Source organism: Sus scrofa, chromosome 3, assembly GCF_054392235.1.
Source record: "Sus scrofa isolate SSC_HxYL_T2T_F1_AM1 chromosome 3, Sscrofa_HxYL_maternal_Yorkshire_Landrace_v2.0, whole genome shotgun sequence".
Classification (NCBI taxonomy): Eukaryota; Metazoa; Chordata; class Mammalia; order Artiodactyla; family Suidae; genus Sus; species Sus scrofa.
The window spans coordinates 28,499,648-28,520,379 of record NC_139385.1 but is presented as its reverse complement, the minus strand read 5'-3'; the positions used below and the strand labels follow the sequence as shown (position 1 = coordinate 28,520,379).

At 45.5% G+C, this 20,732-nt stretch overlaps 1 protein-coding gene across 23 annotated transcripts in view; it reads right to left on the bottom strand.

The window, feature by feature from the left end:
* Positions 1-20,732, bottom strand: part of COG7 (component of oligomeric golgi complex 7) — an 86,066-nt gene that overhangs the window by 57,120 nt on the left and 8,214 nt on the right. For 21 of the 23 annotated variants that reach the window (XR_014840581.1, XR_014840575.1, XR_014840576.1 and 18 more), the window contains 3 exons: positions 15,617-15,699; positions 14,431-14,553; positions 3,394-3,592 (listed from right to left, as the gene is read on the bottom strand). Coding sequence is in view for 4 of the 23 variants with exons in the window: in XM_021086472.2 (XP_020942131.1) it covers positions 3,394-3,592; positions 14,431-14,553; positions 15,617-15,699 (405 nt within the window). In the remaining 19 variants the exon portion in view is untranslated. The remainder of the gene's footprint in view (positions 1-3,393; positions 3,593-14,430; positions 14,554-15,616; positions 15,700-20,732) is intronic. The other 2 variants (XM_085017332.1, XM_085017333.1) reach the window with 1 other exon arrangement.

Genomic DNA, 20,732 nt, shown 5'->3' with positions numbered 1-20,732 from the left:
TTAATGAACAAGAGGAAAGGTCAACGTTACAGTGGAGCTATCTACCTGGCAGAGGCGTCTACCAAGTGGTTAATCCAACTCACTGCCAGGAACTGGACATTACGTGTCGCCAGATGTGATGCTACAGGAAGCACCCATCATCACCAACAGCAGTATTTTCACCAAACATGTTTAATCTAAATCTAATCACCAGGAGACAATTAGATCCTTCCAGAATATTGAGCATTCCACAATAAAACCACCCTGTAGTCTCCAACAAGTCGATGTCATGAATGACGATTTTCAGACGAAAAGAGATTAAAGAGACAGGACAGCCAAAGACAAGGTACGCCGATTGGATTGTAACGGGACAGAGGAGGAGGGAAGCTGACATAACAGACTTTTGCAGAGTAACTGGGAAAATCTCTGTATATTAGATGGTGATACTGAGTCAATAGTAAATTCAGGAGGTTTATAATGATAATACTCTATTAAAAACACTTAAGTAAGCGCACACACACACAACACACATACACACACACACACAGAAAATCTGCATGTATATATAATCCAAAATCCTGTTTCTGTTGGTTTTGGTTTTGGGGTTTTGGGGGCTGCACCCACAGCGTACAGAAGTTCCCAGGCCAGGGATCGAACCTGCACCACAGCAGTGACCCAAGCCGTTGCAGTGACAATGCCAGATCCTTAACCTGCTGTGCCATAAGAAAACTCCCCAAAATACGGTTTCTGGATGGTTGGTTGACAATGAGCTTTTTCCTTCCTTGTATTTTCGGGGGTTTTCTATATGGAATAATATTGCTTGTTAATTATAAAGTCGACAAATGATTTAAACTTTTGACTATCTCTTGTATAATCTTTTATATATTTTGAATTATACTATGGATACATATTATTAAAACAGAAAAGTGTTAAAGGCAAAAAGAAAAATGCCTGCAACATATCTGACAAGGAGAAAAAATCCTTATTATACAAGGACCTTTGGGGAATATACACCAAATTTTTAACAGTGGTTATTTCTAACAAGTAGGCTTATAGGAGATTTTCATCTTGTGTTATAGACAGCTGTATCATGAATTTCTGTGGCCACACCGGCAGCATGGGGAAATTCATAGACCAGGGACTGAACCCGAGCCACAGCAGTGACCTGAGTCACAGCAGTGACAATGCCAGGTCCTTAATCACTAGGCTACCAGGGAACTCCCCAAAGTATTTTATTTCATTTTATTTTATTTTTACAGCCACACCTGTGGCATATGGAAGTTCTCTGGCCAAGGGTCAAATCAGAGCTGCAGCTGAGGCCTAGACCACAGCCAAAGCAACATGGGATCCCATCGGCATCTGCAAACTACACCACAGGTCGCAGCAGCACTGGACCCTTAACCCACGAGTGAGGCCGGGGGTGGAACCCACATCCTCACAGAGACTAAGTCAGGCCCCTAACCTGCTGAGCCACAACAGGAACTGCAGTATTTTTAAATTTAAAAATATATATACTCGGAGTTCCTGTTGTAGCGCAGCGGTTAACGAATTCGACTAGGAACCATGAGGTTGTGGGTTCGGTCCCTGCCCTTGCTCAGTGGGTTAACGAACCAGCGTTGCCGTGAGCTGTGGTGTAGGTTGCAGACGCGACTCGGATATGGCATTGCTGTGGCTCTGGCGTAGGCCGGTGGCAACAGCTCTGATTGGACCCCTCGCCTGGGAACCTCCATATGCCGAGGGTGTGGCCCTCAAAAGACAAAAGACAAAAAATATACATACATATACTTTTTTGAAAACCTCAATAGAAATCATGAAAAATCAAAACTTCCTTGGCTGACTAACAAAGCATTTTCTATATCCAGTTCTTCAGAGGGTGGTTCTTCAGCAACGTCCATCACCAGTGGGAGGAAGGTAATCAGCTCCTGGCCCTACCTTCATTCCACTCCCGCGGGATGCTCAGCCTAAGCCTCTTTGGCCACCAGGACCAGAGCATCCAGGCGCCCCGAAAGCTACCCACATCCATCACGCCTCTCCCACAACCAAGGCCTGACCAGTGAGGGTGCCAAAAACACCTATGAATCATCAGGAACTCCAACAATAAACCTGCTCCCTGGAATGTACAAGGTAATTATCCGTGAATGTAATTAGAATAACTATTAAATACACCAAGTTAGTGACACACACAACAACCAAACGGCAGAAGCAGGCCTTCCTGAAGCGATTTCCTGATCTGACAGCAGCATTCATCACGAGGTCTGGTCCGCATGACCTAAAAGTTAATGACGCCTTTTTCTTTCTTTTTTTTTTTTTGGTCTTTTTAGGGCCACAGCCACGGCACACGGAAGTTCCCAGGCTAGGGGTTGAATTGGAGCTGAAGCTGCCAGCCTACACCATGGCCAGAGCAATGCAGGATCCGAGCCGCGTCTCTGACTTACACCACAGGCTCGAGGCAATGCCGGATCCTTCATCCAGTGAGCGAGGCCAGGGATCGAACCTGCGTCCTCATGGACGCTGGTCAGGTTCATTGCCGCTATGCCACGACAGGAACTCCTATGATGCTTTTAAAACATAGACGGGGAAGCAGCTGGGGAAATGTCACACACCACGGCACCACTTGCCCCAATGGGAACAAGGCGTGCTTTGCTCTCAGATTAGCTACTCTTAACTCCTAGTACTGCACCCCTGCCTTAAAAACTTGCTGTGGTCCTATCGAAAAACTCCTCTAACCCATTTGTTCTCTTAAACCTACTTTTTTTCTTTTTTTTGTCTTTTTGCCTTTTCTTGGGCCACTCCCATGGCATATGGAGGTTCCCAGGCTAGGGTTCAAATTGGTGCTATAGCCACCGGCCTACACCAGAGCCACAGCAATGCAGGATACGAGCCACGTCTGCAACCTACACCACAGCTCATGGCAATGCCGGATCCTTAACCCACTGAGTAAGGCCAGGGATCGAACCCGCCACCTCATGGTTCCTAGTCGGATTCCTTAACCACTGCGCCACAATGGGAACTTCTTAAACCTATTTTTTAGGTTGAATTGTCTGAGGTTCTCTGATGCCTTGAAAGGAAAAGGACGGGCTACACGCCATGTCACTCGATGCCAACTCGCTGCCACTCATGTCTATCTACATTTTTGAGATTCTCTGCCCCTACAGAAGCGTCCATCAGCCCTAGGCCCGAGTGTGTAAGGCACCTAGGCAGCCCTGGACCTAGGCAAGTATCTTCAGCAATAATTATTTCCATAGTGGCAAAGTTTTCATGGAAAAGCTTGCCATAGCTGTTGCGAAGGAAAACACCCATCCCATCCATTTCTGCAAAATCAGTCACCCGAAAAGGCAAACAAACCCGGGCCCCTGATGCTTCAAAAAAGAACGAGTAGAGACACGTCGGGGAGCTGGGAGGAGGAATGCTTACGTGGGTGGGGGAGCAGTGCCATCTCCAGCCCCTTGGCAAAGTGGGCGGTGGCGCCATAGAACTCTAGCAGCTTGACCAGCTCCAGCTCGGGCCCTGCCCTCTCCACACCGGAGCTGAGGCAGATGGGCAAAGAGGGCACCAGGGCCCCCAGGGTCTGAATCAGCAACACAGTCACCACCTCGTGGGGGTTCCTGAAAACCTGCAGTGGGGAGACAGGTATGTGCGTTAGCACACGGGAGCACACCCTCCAAGGAAGCCGACTCCGGGATCGCCCGGAGGAATCCCTCTGAGAGCTGGAAGGCCGACTCATTCGAGAGCTATGAGCCCCGAGCATTCCTCACCAGCAGTGTGCTCAGAAAGCCAAGTCAGCTGGCAAGACTGGCACCTTGTCTGAGACAACGGACCACCTGGGGTCTATCACGGGCTCCAAGTGGTGATTTTCAGATCTGTCTCATGCAGTTATTTAGTTGGTCCCCCCAGAGTGGCCGAGAGTGGGCTGTGAAAATGAAATGCAGAAACTGGGAGAGGGTGGGTGGCGGGGAACAAACAGAACGAAAAAAGAGCAAGTCAGGGAGTTCCCGTCGTGACGCAGTGGTTAATGAATCCAACTAGGAACCATGAGGTTGAGGGTTCGATCCCTGGCCTTGCTCAGTGGGTTAAGGATCCGGCATTGCCGTGAGCTATGGTGTGGGTCACAGACGCGGCTCGGATCCCGAGTTGCTGCGGCTCTGGCGTAGGTTGGTGGCTACAGCTCCGATTGGACCCCTAGCCTGGGAACCTCCATATGCCGAGGGAGCGGCCCCAGAAATGGCAAAAAGACTGAAAAAAAAAAAAAAAAAAAAGAGCAAGTCACTGAATCGGCTGGAGCCCCTTTAGGCACATTTGCAGACCAGCCTGAAGCCTCCTCTCTCCTTGACACTGATCTTCAGTAAGATGGATTTATCTCCTATTTTAAGGACCACCAGGTATCCAGAGCCTTTCAGAGTAAAATTCACATAGTCAGTAAGAAACTTTTCCTTTTTCTTTTTTTTTTTTTTTTGGAGGGGGGCCATTCCTGTGGCAGGTAGAAGTTCCTAGGCCCAGGGGCAAAACCCCCCACCAGAGCAGGGACCCTCCGGTGCTGCATTGACAATGCTGGATCCTTAACCCACTGCACTACATTCCGTTCTACATACTATAGATCTCTTGGACCAAATGTGACAAACTTACACGATACATTTAGAGTGGGGTTCTCACAGACCCCCAGTGTTGAGTAAATGCTTTTTTATCATAATATAACTAACACATGTATAAACATGAAACAAGGCATAGTACTATTCTTACGCAATACTAAAGCCAAAAGAAGCGTAAGTTGAAAAACTATAAAATCAATAAATTCACATTTTTATTAGAAAGTACCTTGAGATAATGATGAAAACCAAAACTCATGGGATTCGACAAAAGCAGTGCAAAGGGGGAGTAAATTTAGAGATGCAAAAGCATACATTAAAAAAGCAGAAATAGGGAGTTCCTGTTGTAGCTCAGCAGGTGGCAAACCCAACTAGTATCCACGAGGATTTGGTTCGATCCCTGGCCTCACTCAGTGGGATAAGGATCCCATGTTACCATGAGCTGTGGTGCAGGTTGGCAGATGCAGCTCTGATGCAATCCCTAGCTGGGAGCTTCCATATGCCACAGGCATGGCCCTAAAAAGAAAAGAAAAAAAAAATTTAATTTTTAAAAGAGCAGAAAAATCTCAAATCAATAACCTAACTGTACACATGAAGGAACTAGAAAAAGAAGGGGAAAAAAAGCTACTAATTTTTAAAAGAGCAGAAAAATCTCAAATCAATAACCTAACTGTACACATGAAGGAACTAGAAAAAGAAGGGGAAAAAAAGCTACCACACAAAAGGCTATAATAAAGGATCAGAGCAAAAGTAAATGAAATATAGAATAGAAAAATAAACAAGGAAAATCAAAACTAGAAGCTGATTCTTTTCAAAGATTAACAAAATTGGCAAACCTTTTATTTGGACTGACTGGAAAAAAAAAAGAGATTAGACTCAAATTACTAAGGTTTGGTATGAAGGTGGGGACATTTATCACCGATTTTACAGATTCTAAGAGAATGTTATGAACCAGTTGTATGCTAACCAACTAGATAACCTAGAGGAAAGGGGCAAAAATTCCTGGAAATAAAATTTACCAAAACTGACTCCAGAAGAAAGAGAAAAACTGAATAAACCTATGAGTAATCAAAAACCTCCTCATAAAGGAAAAACAAGAAACAGAGGAGAGAGTAATTCCCTTTCTCGGAGCTATACAGCTGCAAATCAGCAGAGCTTGTATTTAAAAATTGGTAACTGGGGTTGACGATCCGGCGTTGCCGTGAGCTGTGGTGTAGGTTGCAGACGCGGCTCGGATCCCTCGTTGCTGTGGCTCTGGCGTAGGCCGGTGGCTACAGCTCCGATTCAACCCCTAGCCTGGGAACCTCCATATGCCGCGGGAGCGGCCCAAGAAATAGCAACAACAACAACAACAACAACAAAGAGAGACAAAAAGACAAAAAAAAAAAAAAAAAAAAATTGGTAACTGGAGTTCCCGTCATGGCGCAGTGCTTAATGAATCTAACTAGGAACCATGAGGTTGCCAGTTTGATCCCTGTCCTTGTTCAGTGGGTAAAGGATCCAGTGTTGCCATGAACTGTGGTGTAGGTTGCAGACGCGGCTCAGACCCCACATTGCTGTGGCTGTGGTGGAGGCTAGTGGCTACAGCTCCAATTAGACCCCTAGGCTGGGAACCTCCATATGCCGCGGGAGCGGCCCTAGAAAAGGCAAAAAGACAAAATAAATAAATAAATATTGATAACTGTAATTGCTGAGTGTATCCTATCATTTGGATTTACCATAACTTGATTGATTGCTTAACTTGAGGGTTTTTAGTTTTGTTTTGTCATTGTTGTTGTCTTTTTAGGGCTACACCTGTGGCACATGGAAGGTCCCAGGCGAGGAGACCAATTGGAGCTGTGGCCCCAGGCCTACGCCACAGCCACAGCAATGCCAGATCTGAGCCGAGTCTGCAACCTACACCACAACTCACAGTAATGTCAGATTCTTAACCCACTGAGTGGGACCAGGGATCAAACTTGAGTCGTCATGGATACTAGTTAGGTGCGTGCATTAGTGCTGAGCCATGACGGGACGCCCCAAGTTTCATATACTGAAGTCCAAATCCCGGCCCCCCAGGACCTCACGATGTGACTATATTTGGACACAGGGCCTTTTAAAGAGGTAATTACGGTACAGTGAGGTCATCTGGGTGGACTGTAATTCAATCTGCTGGTGCCCTTATAAGAAGAGGAGATTAAAACCCAGACACACATAAAGGAAAGACACAGGGGAAAGACTGCCAGCTGTAAGCCAAGCAGAGAAGCCTCAGAAGGAATCCACCTGCCAAAACCTTGACCTTGGACTGCTAGACTCCATAACCACGAGAAAACGAATTTCTATTGTTTAAACCACCTAGTCTGTGGTACTGCGGTATAGTAGCCTTAACAAACTACTATAGAACAGTCCCTAATTGGCTCTACGAGAGCATCATTAAACTGATACCGAAGCCAAACAAATACTAAAAGAAAATTACAAACCAGTATCTTTTATAAATACACATACAAAAAATACTCAACGAAAAGCTAGTAAACCAAATTCAGCAGCACATTAAAAGGATTACACGGAGTTCCCGTCATGGCGCAGTGGTTAAGGAATCCGACTAGGAACCATGAGGTTGCGGGTTCGATCCCCGGCCTTGCTCAGTGGGTTAAGGATCTAGTGTTGCCGTGAGCTGTGGTGTAGGTCGCAGACATAGCTCGGATCCCTCGTTGCTATGGCTCTGGTGTAGGCCAGCAGCAACAGCTCTGATTAGACCCCTAGCCTGGGAACCTCCATATGCTGCAGGTGCGGCCCTAGAAAAGGCAAAAAAAAAAAAAAAAAAAAAGGATTATACACTATGACCAAGCGAGACTGATCTCCAGAATGAATGCGTCAACATAACCAATTAGTCAATGTAATATTCTATATTAATAGAATGAAGAGGAAAAAAGAAAACACATGACCATTTCAATTCATGCAGAAAAAGCATCTGACAAAATTCAACACCCTTTCGTAACTGAAAAAAAATTCAATACACTGGGAATAGAAAGGAACATCCTCAACATGATCAAAGCCATGTCAGAAAAACACTATATTCAGTGGAGAAAGACTGAAAGCTTTTCCCCTAAGACCAGGAACAAGACAAGGGTGCCTGCTTTCACCACTTTTTTCGACATAATACGGGAATTTCAGCCAGAACAGTTGGACAGGAAAAAGTAATAAAAGACATCTAAATCAGAAAGGAGAAAGTAATCTTCATTCCCCAAATGATGCAATCTTATATGTAGAAAACCCTAACAAATTTACACATACATGTACAAAAACACACCCTCTCTTACTAAACAAATTCAGTTCACTAACAAATTGAGTTAATAAATAAATTCAATTGGAGTTCCCATGGTGGCGCAGCAGAAACGAATCCGACTAGGAACCATGAGGGTGCGGGTTCAATCCCTGGCCTTGCTCAGCAGGTTAAGGATCCGGCGTTGCCGTGAGCTGTGGTGTAGACTTGGCTCGGATCTGGCGTTGCTGTGTCTGTGGCGTAGGCCAGCAGCGGTAGCTCCGATTAGATCCTTAGCCTGGGAACCTTCATATGCCTCGGGTGTGGCCCTAAAAAGACAAAACAAAACAAAAACCAAATTCAGTAAAGTTGCAAGATATAAAATCAACAAGCAAAAATCACTTACATTTTGGAGTTCCCTCATGGCTCGGCAGGTTAAGGATCTAACTTAAGGATCATTGCTGTGGCTCTGGTTACACCTCTGGCAAGGGTTTGATCCATGGCCAGGGAATTGCCACATGCTGTGAGCATGGCCAAAAACAATAACTTGCATTTCTATACCAGCAATCCTATTCTAATCATCTGAGGAGGAAATTAAGAAAAGTATTCCATTTATAACAGCATCAATGAATAAATGAACTTAGAAATAAATGCAATAACTAAGGAACTGAAAGACGTGTACCCCCAAAACAAGAAAACACTGCTGAAAGAAATTAAAGAAGACACACACAAAAAATGGAAAGACATCCCATGTTCAGAGACTGGAAGACAATATTGTTAAGATGGTAATACCACCCAAAGCATCTACAAATTCATTGCAATCTCCATCAAAATCTCAAAGGTGTTTTCTGGAGAAACAGGAAAGCGTATCCTCAAATTCATATGGGATTTCAGGGAACCCCAAATAGCAAAAACAAATATTGAAGAAAAAAAAATTTTAGAAGAAAAAAGACCAAACAAATACTCATGAATATAAACTAAACAAACAAACAAACAAACAAAAAAAAACACTACTGGCTAAGTCCACTTTCCAATCTCAAAACTTACTACAAAGCTGTAAGAGTCAAAATAGTGCAGTACTTGCATCCAGATAGACATATAGCTCAATGGAAAAGAAGAGAGAGACCAGAATACACATACACAGCCAAACAATTCTCAACAGGGTGCCAGACTCATTCAATGGGGAAAGTTTTTTCAACAAATGGTACTCAGAAAACTGGATACCCACATGCAAAAAAAAAAAAAAGAAAAGTTGGACCCTGACTTTACACCCTATAGCAAAATTAACTCAAAATTAATCAGACATAAATGCTAAGAGTAAACTATAAAAATTCTTACTAGAAAACATAGGACAGGAGTTCCCGTGATGGCTCAGTGGTTAATGGACCTGACCAGCATCCATGAGGACGCAGGTTCAATTCCTGGCCTTGGTTAAGGATCCGGCGTTGCCGTGAGCTGTGGTGTAGGTCGCAGACACGGCTCGGATCCCGCATTGCTGTGGCTGTGGGGTAGGCCGGCAGCTACAGCTCCAACTTGACCTCTAGCCTGGGAACTTCCATATGCACGGATGTAACCCTAAAAAAGCAAAAAAAAAAAAAAAAAAGAAAGAAAAAAGAAAAGAAAAGAAAACGTAGGAAAAAACCCTCATGACCTTGGATTTAGCAATACTGGGCCCTCCATATGTGCAAGTTCTGCATCCACAGATTCAACCAAGCACAGATCACAAATACACAGGAGGAAAAAAAAAACTTCCAGAAGTTCCAAAAAGCAAAACTTGAATTTGCTGTGTACCAGCAACTATGTACACAGTATTTACATTGTATTAGGTATTATAAGTAATCCAGAGATAAAATATATAGGAGGATGTGCATAGGTTGTACGCAAATATTATATATATCATTCTATTTTTACTTATTTATTTCTTGTCTTTTTAGGGCCGCACCCATGGCATATGGAAGTTCCCAGGCTAGGGGTTGAATTGGAGCTGCAGCTGCTGGCCTACACCACAGCCACAGCCGTGCAGGACCTGAGCAGCGGCTGCGACCTACACCCCAGCTCATGGCAACAGGGGATCCTTAACCCACTGATCAAGGCCAGAGATTGAAGCTGCCTCCTCATGGATACTAGTCGGATTCATCACTGCTGAGCCACAGTGGGAACTCCCCATACCACTTTATATAAGGGACTCAAGCATTCATGGCGTATCGGTAAGGGACCAATCTCTTGAAGATACCAAGGGATATTTCTTTCTTTTTTTTTTTTTTTTTTTTTTTTTTTTTTGGCCATAGCTGCAGCATGAGGAAGTTCTGGGGCCAGGGAGCAAAATCACATCACAGCAGCAACCTGAGCCACAGCAGTGACAACACCAAATCTTTTTTTTTTTTTTTTTTTTTTGTCTTTTTGCCTTTTCCAGGGCCGCACCTGCAGCATATGGAGGTTCCCAAGCCAGGGGTCTAATTGGAGCTGTAGCTGCTGGTTTATACCACAGCCACAGCAACACCAGCTCTGAGCTGTTTGAGATCAGCACCACTGCTCGCAGCAGCACTGGATCAACCTACACCACAGCTCAAGACAACACTGAGCGAGGCCAGGGATCGAAGCCACATCCTCATGGATGTGGGTCAGATTCATTTCTGCTGCACCATAATGGGGACCCCTATCCTCTTTCCCTTAAAATGATCTGGTAAAAAGGATGCTTTGGCCATTGGCCAAAGACCAGTCAAAGAGTTCGCAGACTTAACAACGTAGGGCCATAGAATTAATCTCAGCAGCCCACGCCAAAAACCATCTGACCCTATCTTACTCTACACGCAAAAATTGATTCACGATGGACCAGAGAACTAAACCTAAAAGCTAAACAAGCTTCTAGAGGAAAACACAAGAAGAGTATCTTTGCAACCTGGGGGCGGGTGATGGTTTCTTAGGACAAAGAAAGCAACAACCATCAAAGGAAAAAACTGATAAAATCAGGCTTCGTCAAAATAAATTCTTCTGCTCAAGCCACAGACTGGAAGGAAATATCTACAAAATATATCGGATAAAGGACTTATATCTAGAATATATAAAGAACGTCTACACCTCAATAATAAAAAAGCAAATAACCCAATTTTCTTTAAAGGGGCAGACAAGTGGAAGAGCTACTTCTCCAAGGAAGAGAGACCAATGGCCAGGAAGCATAAGAAAAGGTTTTCAGGCCCAAGAACCAAGAAATAGCAACAACAACAACAACAAAAAGACAAAAGACAAAAAAAAAAGGAGTTCCCGTCGTGGCGCAGTGGTTAACGAATCCGACTAGGAACCATGAGGTTGCGGGTTCGGTCCCTGCCCTTGCTCAGTGGGTTAACGATCCGGCGTTGCCGTGAGCTGTGGTGTAGGTTGCAGACGCGGCTCGGATCCCGCGTTGCTGTGGCTCTGGCGTAGGCCGGTGGCTACAGCTCCGATTCAACCCCTAGCCTGGGAACCTCCATATGCCGAGGGAGCGGCCTAAGAACCAAGAAATAGCAACAACAACAACAACGAAAAGACAAAAGACAAAAAAAAAAAAAAGAAAAAAGAAAAGGTTTTCAACATCCTTAGTCATTAGGGAAATGCGAATTAAAACCACAGGGAGCTACGACACACATCCACCCGAGTGGCTAAGGTAAAAAAGACGGAGCCACCTCACCTTGGCAAGGATATGGAGCAATCAGAACGCTCACCGTTTTGTTGCCAGAGTGTAACAGGCACAAGCCCTTTGGAACAGTGCCAGTTTCCTATAAATCTAAATATAGACCTACCCTATAACCCTGCCATTCCACTCCCATGTCTGTACCCAAGAGATGTGAACAGGTGTTAACCAAAAAAAAACAACTTCTAGAACAATGCTGGAGCAGCTTTATTTACTATTGCCCCAAACTGGAAACGGACCAAGTGTCCATCAGTAAACGACTGAGTAAACAAAACTGTGGTACATTCATACCATGCAGAGTGTACAGCAATAAAAAAGGAAGAGACGACTGATAGACGCCACACGAACCAACTTCCAAAAACACGCTGAGTGACAGAAGCCTCACCAAAAAACCCACACGCTGTATGATTCCACTTAACATGAAATTCTGCAACAGCCTCAACGAAATGATAATGGAAAAAAAAAAAATCAGAAAGCGGCCGTCTTCAAAGATGCTGGTCCAGAGATTGACTGGGAAGGCACAGAGAACTTTCTAGGGTGATAGTCATGCTCTGTGTCTTGGGAGGGGATTAGGTTACACAGCATTTGTCACGATTAATCAAATGGCCTATTTGAAACCATTGCATTTCACAATTTTATCCAAAAGATTCCCCCCCCCGCACCAGTAAATTAACCCTGGACTTGAGTTAGAGATGTGGATGCTCTGAAGGGAGCGTGTGCCACCTACTTGAAAGTGAATCAAAAAATCAGACGCATTGGAGTTCCAGCCATGGCTCAGCGGCAACGAATCTGACGAGGAACCATGAGGACGCAGGTTCAATCCCTGGCCTCGCTCAGTGGGTTAAGGATCCGGCGTTGCCGTGAACTCTGGTGTAGGCAGCAGACGCGGCTTGGATCCCGCGTTGCTGTGGCTCTGGTGTAGGCTGGCAGCTGTAGCTCTGATGAGACCCCTAGCCTGGGAACCTCCATATGTCATGGGTGCCGCCCTAAAAAGATAAAATTAAAAAAAAAAAAAAGACCCATGGAGAGATGGAGAGATTTGTGAAAAAGCAAACACAGCAAACTGTAGAAGAGAGGAGGTGGCTACATGGGGTTCACTATACAATTCTGTCACATTTTTTCTCTGTTGGAACTTTTTCATATTAAAATACTGGGAGGGGGGGTCTTTAGCGATGCATTCACCCTGGCGCCTTGGGTTTTCTTCTGCTCTCTAGTGAGCATCAGAAGCTGACAGTCACCTATCATGCTGACATTCTGGAAAGAAAATGAGGAGTTCCCGTCATGGCTCAGTGGTTAACGAATCCGACTGGGAACCATGAGGTTGCAGGTTCGATCCCTGGCCTTGCTCAGTGGGTGAAGGATCCGGTGTTGCCGTGAGCTGTGGCACAGGTCGCAGACGTGGCTCGGATCCCGCGTTGCTGTGGCTCTGGCGTAGGCTGGTGGCTACAGCTCCGATTGGACCCCTAGCCTGGGTACCTCCACATGCCGCGGGAGCGGCCCAAAGAAATAGCGAAAAAAAAAAAAAAAAACTAATGCCATTTGCAGCAACATGGATGGAACCAGAGACTCTCATACTAAGTGACGTAAGTCAGAAAGAAAAAGATACCATATGGTATCACTACAGCACAAATGAACCTTTCCACAGAAAAGAAATTCATGGACTTGGAGAACAGACTTGTGGTTGCCAAGGGGGAGGGGGAGGGAGTGGGATGGATTGGGAATTGGGGGTTAATAGATGTAAACTATTGCCTTTGCAATGGATAAGCAATGAGATCCTGCTGTACAGCACTGGGAACTATGTCTAGTCATAAGACTTATGATAGAGTACAATAATGTGAGAAAAAAGAATATACATGTATGTGTGACTGGGTCACCTTGCTGTACAGTAGAAAATTGACAGAACACCATAAACCAGCTACAATGGAAAAAATAAAAATCATTATAAATGAAAAAAAAAAAAAAAAAGTACACCCTTCCAGAGTTCCCATTGTAGCTCAGTGGAAAAGAATCCAACTAGTAACCATGAGGCTGTGGGTTCGATGCCTGGCCTCACTCAGTGGGTTAAGGAACTCATGTTGCTGTGAGCTGTGGTGTGGGTCACAGACACGGCTCAGATTCTATGTTGCTATGGCTGTGGTGTAGGCCAGCAGTTGTAGCTCCGATTCGACCCCTAGCCTGGGAATTTCCATATGCTGTGGGTGTGGCCCTAAAATAAATAAATTAAATAAATAAATAAATAAATAAATAAATAAAAGTACACCCTTCCTTGGAGTTCCCACTGTGGCTCAGTGGGTTAAGAAACCAACCAGTATCCATGACGTGGGTTCAATCCTTGGCCTTGCTCAGTAGGTTAGGGCTCCATGTTGCCATGAGCTATGGGGTAGGTCCCAGATTTGGTTCAGACCCGCGTTGCTGTGGTTCGATCCCGCGTTGCTGTGGCTGTGGTGTAGGCCAGCAGCTGTAGCTCCGATTCGACCCCTAGCCTGGGAATGTCCATATGCCGAGGATGTGGCGCTAAAAGAAAAAAAAAAACGAAGTACACTCTTCCTCTAACTCATGGCACAGTGTGCATATTGTGAGAATGAAGGGAACTAACTTTAAGCCAGGTAAATTTTACCCAAAGTTAAGATAAAAACAGTCTTGTTCACTCAAGCACCACCAGACTAAGGGCCTCCTGCTTTCAGATCAAGAGATAATGGCCTCCAGGAATTCCACAGGCTCCCTTGCAGAGCAACAAGCAACAATGTCACATTAGATTCTATTTAAGATACAGATAAGAGCGATAAGAAGAATCGAGATCTAAAGATTTTCCTGCCTTGGGTCTCAAAGCTTATCTTTTAACCTAGTTAGTGACGACAGCAGATGGGGAGGTTCTTCGAGCGGGTGCTGCGCTGTCAAGAGGACCCCCATCCCTCGGCACCATGGGCTGTGCTCTCCCTAGAACCCACGTGAACTGTTACCTGCGAAGCCCACTGGATTTGCGTGTGCCAGGCCCCGAGCAAGGCGTCGTAGAGTCCAGTGAGCTGCCGCTCCAGGGGTAGGTCAGTCTGGCACAGCTCCTGCCAGGCTGCTAGAAGCTGCACCTGCAGAGGCAGAGTAAAGGGGGCCTTACGGGGTCGGCTAAGACCCACCCTCCCACCACGGCAAGCCACGTGCTGCTGCCCACTCTCCTGGGCAAGCCGGTGCCCACGGATGACCACCACATGCTTCCAAAAAGGCGGAAAAAGGAGTTCCCGTCGTGGCACAGTGGTTAATGAATCCAACTAGGAACCATGAGGTTTCGGGTTCGGTCCCTGCCCTTGCTCAGTGGGTTAACGATCCGGCGTTGCCGTGAGCTGTGGTGTAGGTTGCAGACGCGGCTCGGATCCCGCGTTGCTGTGGCTCTGGTGTAGGCCGGTGGCTACAGCTCCGATTCGACCCCTAGCCTGGGAACCTCCATATGCCGCGGGAGCGGCCCATGAAATAACTAAAAAGACAAAAAAAATTTAAAAAAAAATAAAAAATTAAATAAATAAATAAAAAGGCGGAAAAAAAATGTACAGTCACCTGCTCCGACCACCATCCAGAGCTCGAGTCTGTCACCCTCTAATGATCTATTCTCCTTATAACTGGCCCCCAAAGCTTGTCAATGTCCTTCCACTCAACGTACTACCATTCTTCTGAGCAGGCCTCAGAGGTGGGTGTGAATATGTATTTTAGCTTCGTGTCCTAACACCACTGCTCAAAAGACACACGAGCACTGGACTTGAAGGCATTAAGTCAGCCCAGGAAGGGGTCAATATTTTCAGTAGCCGCTAACTTCACCAAACCCAGCCAACCGACAAAATTCTTATGGCTTGAGGAAGGCATAAGAAACCTCACTGACCTCTCCCTTAAAAGACAAAAATGAGAACAATTAAAACAACTCTTTAATCTGTAAAGGAAATCCAGCTAGAAATACAGAAGAGGCTGAAAACTGAGGCCTCTCTTTCTGACTTGCAATGAAATGCATCCTCAGACTGGACCACGAGCTCCCCCTACTGGCTAAGGAAAAGAAAATGGCCGGAGGGCACGGAGGCAAATAGGTTTACCTTTGAGTGTGAAACTGGGACTCTGCAGCCCAGTTCCACAAGCATTCCACAATCGTAACCACTCCGAGGTTCTCACCTTATGGCACTTGTAGTAGTATGCAAGCAGTTGGGGCATCCGGTCAATTTCAGTAAAAACCTTGACAAACACTTTGGACTGATCTAAAGAAAAACAGTGCAAAATACATACTTCCTGTTAACAGGCTTTCTGTTGCAGGCAAGACAAGGTTCATGCAGCAGGATAAAGGCAGATCATATGTGAGCTAGTATTCAGAGGTTCCTACCTGGACATGAACTAACGCACGTGTGGAGATCATGACCATGAAAAGCAAAAGGCAGAACATGTGACTCCATCAGACCCCACAAGCCCTGGCTTGCTGAGAATAATGCATCAAAAACCAGCCTGATGTAGAAGTTCCCGTTGTGGCTCAGCGGAAACGAATCCAACGAGGAACCAGGAAGAGGCGGGTTTGATCCCTGGCCTCACTCAGTGGGTTAAGGATCCGGCGTTGACGTGAGCTGTGGTGTGGGTGGCAGACGCAGCTTGGATCCCGAGTTGCTGGTGGCTGTGGTATAGGCTGCAGCTCCAATTCGACCCCTAGACTGGGAACTTCCATATGCCCCAGGTGTGGCCCTAAAAAACAAACAAACCAACAAAAATGACCATCACTGATATAGCAAAGGTTATTCATTAGCAAAGTAAATTCTTGTGTGTGAAGAGAAAAAATGAGTTAGAGCAGGGCTGAGACTGGGGGTGGGGGCTGGGCTGCAAAAAACGGACGAGGTTCTCACTCTCGGGGTTGTGCGAGGGCAGGACAAGCACCTCCTTCAATTGTTTTCTTCTGGCAGCTCACCTGCCTCACCGCGTCCAGGCCCTGACGAGAGTCATAAAATGCCAGTGACAGAAAAGCATCGAAAATAACCATCAATCAACCCCATCATCCAGGTGAGCAAACTGCAGCCCAGAGAGCTTCAGTCACTTGCAGGTCAACAGCAGGACTGCTAAAACCGTGGTACAGGTTAAACGCTGCTGCTGCTATCCAACCATTCCTGACCCACAAAAATAGCACTATCATATGACTCAATATAGAATTTATGTGAACTATAAAATACGGACACAAGCAGACCCTCTGTGCCGTGCCCCAGGGCCTTTGCACCTACTCTGCCCGGGATGATCTTCCTGCTCTCTCTATGGCTCTTGCCTCATCAGAAGGGCCTCTCACCACCAGCCGACCTAAATTAGGTTCCTCCAGCTCTTCCCTGTCATATCTTCCCCTTCATGGAACTAATCATAATCCGTATTATTCTACTTTCTCACCCTTGGAAATAGAAGGTCCACAAGGGCCATGACCTCCCCTCTCTTGTCTCCCTGTTCCAGAAATCAGCACAGCAAGGGATGGGCACCCCCCAAAATGCAGTAAATTAATGACTGGGGTTTTTTTCGCCATACCGGAGGCATGCAGAGATTCCTGGGCCAGGAATCAAACCTGAGCAGCAGCAACCCAAGCTGCCGCAGTGACAACATCGGATGCTTAACCAGTGGAGCCACCTGGGAACTTATTAATGATGGTGTTTGTTTGTTTGTTTTTGGCCACAGCTGCAGCATGTGGAAGTTCCTGGGCAGGGATCAAACCCAAACCACAGCGGTGACTCGAGCTGCTGCAGTGACAGCTCCTGATCCTTAACCCGCTACGCCAAAAGAGAATTCCCAATGATTGTTTGTTTGTCTTTTGGCCACACCCACAGCATTGGGAAGTTCCCAGGCCAGGGATAGAATCAGAGCCACCACCGCGACCTACCCACAGCCGTGGCAATGCCAGATCTGTAACGCACTGCCCAACAGCCGGAATTCCCAATGATTATTATTTAAATTTTTTTTTTTTTTTTTTTTTTTTGGTCTCTGCCTTTCCTAAGGCTGCTGCCACAGCACATGGAGGTTCCCAGGCTAGGGGTCAAATCAGAGCTGTAGCCACCGGCCTATGCCACAACCAGAGCAACATGGGATCCGAGCCACGTCTGTGATCTACCCCACAGCTCACGGCAATGCTGGATCCTTAACCCACTGAGCAAGGCCAGGGATCGAACCCACAACCTCATGGTTCCTAGTCAGATTCGTTAACCACTGCCCTACGACGGGAACTCCTATACTTTAATTTTTAAAAGTTAAAAACATAGACAAATTTATAAAACTGAGGGAAATTCCTGATTTGGACAACAGAAAGAAATAGGAAACCTACTTTGGCAACCACAGAAGGACTTCTAGGCTCTTGCCAAAATAATCAAATCAGGTGCTCAAAAATACTGGTGAGCACCTGCCAGAACAGGACCTGCTGCGGGTACAGGGTCTCATGGTGGACTTGTTACTCTTTTTTGTTGTTGTCTTTTTTTGCCATTTCTTGGGCTGCTCCCTCGGCATATGGAGGTTCCCAGGCTAGGGGACCAATTGGAGCTGTAGCCACTGGCCTACACCACAGCCACAGCAATGCGGGGATCCTAGCTGCATCTTCAACCTACACCACAGCTCACGGCAACACCGGATCCCTAACCCACTGAGCAAGGCCAGGGGTCGAACCTGCAACCTCATGGTTCCTAGTCGGATTTGTTAACCACTGCGCCACAATAGAAACTCCCAGAGCTTCAAGTCTTGAATGGGAGGTCCTAGAGAAAGGCAGCAGTGTTCACTGAACACTTCCTCTGGATCAGAAGCAACGCCCCTGTCTCGTTTAGTCCTACCAAAAATCACACAGCGTGTAGTCTATACTCATTTTACTAAGCAGGAAGTGGAGCTGACTCTGCTGACATGCAGCAGCCCCAAGATTTAAAGCCAGGTCTGCCCAACTCCACAGTCAATAGTCCTTCCACTCTGCCACATTCCTCAGGAGGCAGACTAATAAATTAGCAATGACGAAATCATTCCCTGAATGGCAACTCCTTAATCTGTTCAAGGCCAGCTATGCTCTGTCCTCATCTTCCTTTCCAGCCTCACCTTTGACCCTTTCCCAACATACATTCCACTAAAATGGGTTTAATTATTATTGCCCAAACGGTCCCTGAGCTTTCTCATGTCTGTACCATTCAAATATATGTTATTCCTTCTGCCCTAAATGCTTTTTCTCGCCTATCAAAGTCTTACCTCCATGAGAAAATGCTCATGCTATACTGTTAACGAGAAGCAAAAAGGATACAAAATTGCGGCGTTCCCATTACAGCGAGGCGAGTTACCAGTGACAAACCTGACTAGTATCCATGAGGTTGCGGGTTCGATCCCTGGCCTCGCTCAGTGGATTAAGGATCTTGTGTTGCCGTGAGCTGTGGTGTAGGTAACAAACACAGCTCAGTCCTGTGTTGCTGTGGCTGTGGCGTAGGCCGGCAGCTGCCGCTCTGATTCGACCCGTAGGCTGGGAACTTCCACATGCTGCAGGTGCCGCGCTAAAAAGCAAAACAAACAAGAATGCAAAATTTCATATCCTCAATGTACATACTTTCCTTAAAAGATATATGTACACCAAGGGGAAAAAAAAAAACGGAAAGAAATACTAACCCAGTCATCTCTGGGTGGTGAGTTTACTGATAAATCATTTTGTGTACATTTTCCTCCCTCTTTCAAATTTTTAATAACCTGTATATGTATCGTTTTATAATCAGAAACAATTTCAAAAATTTAATTGCCTCTCTTTTGGGGTCCTGCACATATACCAGCTCTTTCCTGAAAGCTTCCTCGATTTTCCTTCACATCCTGGAGAGTCCTAAGGCAGCTTTCACATTCCGTCTTGTACTAAAATTATTTAGTGTGCTTGTTTTCTCCTGGTCGTGCCCTCAACCCAAGTGTAAGGTCCTCGAGGGACAGCGCTCTTATCATTTTTCATTTTTGTTATTCCCTGCCATCCTTCACATAATTAATACGTTTAAATGGTATTTACAAGGTAGGGACCCAGTTGAAAATTCCTCCTTGGATTATACAAGGTAGGAATTTTCGGTAATTCCTCCTTGGGAATTACCGAAAAAAGCAAGCCAACTATATATTCACACATTTGATGGTTTGAGGAGTTAAGAAAATTATTTGGTAAACATCAGCATTCAACACAGAGCAGTGGACTCCTTGGGTCTAAAATCAAGTACTTTCTGATGTATTTCCCTCAGGGCAGAGGAAATGCCTAAACAAAGCACTTGCTTCCAGGCTTACTGAGGAATAGACAAAGACCCAAGTTCAATAGTTTCCCAATACACTGCAGCACCACCACTGCCCCCTTCTGGCAAAAACAGAGATGCCACAATCTTAGTATTATTTAAAAGAAGGAAAGGAAGAAGAAAAAAAAAAGCTGAAGCAACAGGTGTCCAGCCTTTTTATATCTGCTTTATTCCCCTTCATTTCGGGGAAACCCGACAAGCTTCCAAGAAGGAAAAGCTGCAAGAGCAACCGCTATGGAGATATCCCATAAACTTCAGAGACCCGCCAGTAGTATCCATGAAGATGCAAGTTCGATCCCTGGCCTTGCTCAGTGGGTCAAGGATCCAGTGTTGCCACAAGCTGTGGCATAGGCTGAAGATGTGGCTCGGATCTGGTGCTGTTGTGGCTGTGACACAGGCCAGTGGCTACAGCTCTGATTAGACCCTAACCTGGGAACATCCACAGGCCGCAGCTGCAGCCCTAAAAAGACAAAGCATTTTTTATTTTTTTAATTAAAAAAAAAACTATACCAGATGATCCAGCAATCATACTCCTATGCATCTAGCTGGAGAAAAACATAATTCGAAAAGATACACGTACCCCAATGTTCATTGCAACACGGGTATATAATAGCCAAGACATGGGAGCAACCTCAATGTCCATCAACAGAGGACTGGATAAAGATGTGGCACATATATACAATGGAATAGTACTCAGCCATAAAAAACAAAACAATGCCATTTGCAGCAACGTGAATGATAATGGAGATTATCATACTAAATGAAGTCAAAGACAAATATCATATGATATCACTTATATGTGGAACCTAATAACAAAACAATACAAAAGAACTAACTTCTAAAACAGAAACAGGAGTTCCCGTCATGGCTCAGTGGTTAACAAATCCGACTAGGAACCATGAGGTTGCAGGTTCAATCCCTGCCCTTGCTCAGACGGTTAAGGATCTGGTGTTGCCATGAGCTGTGTGGTGTAGGTCGCAGACCTGGCTCGGATCCTGCGTTACTGT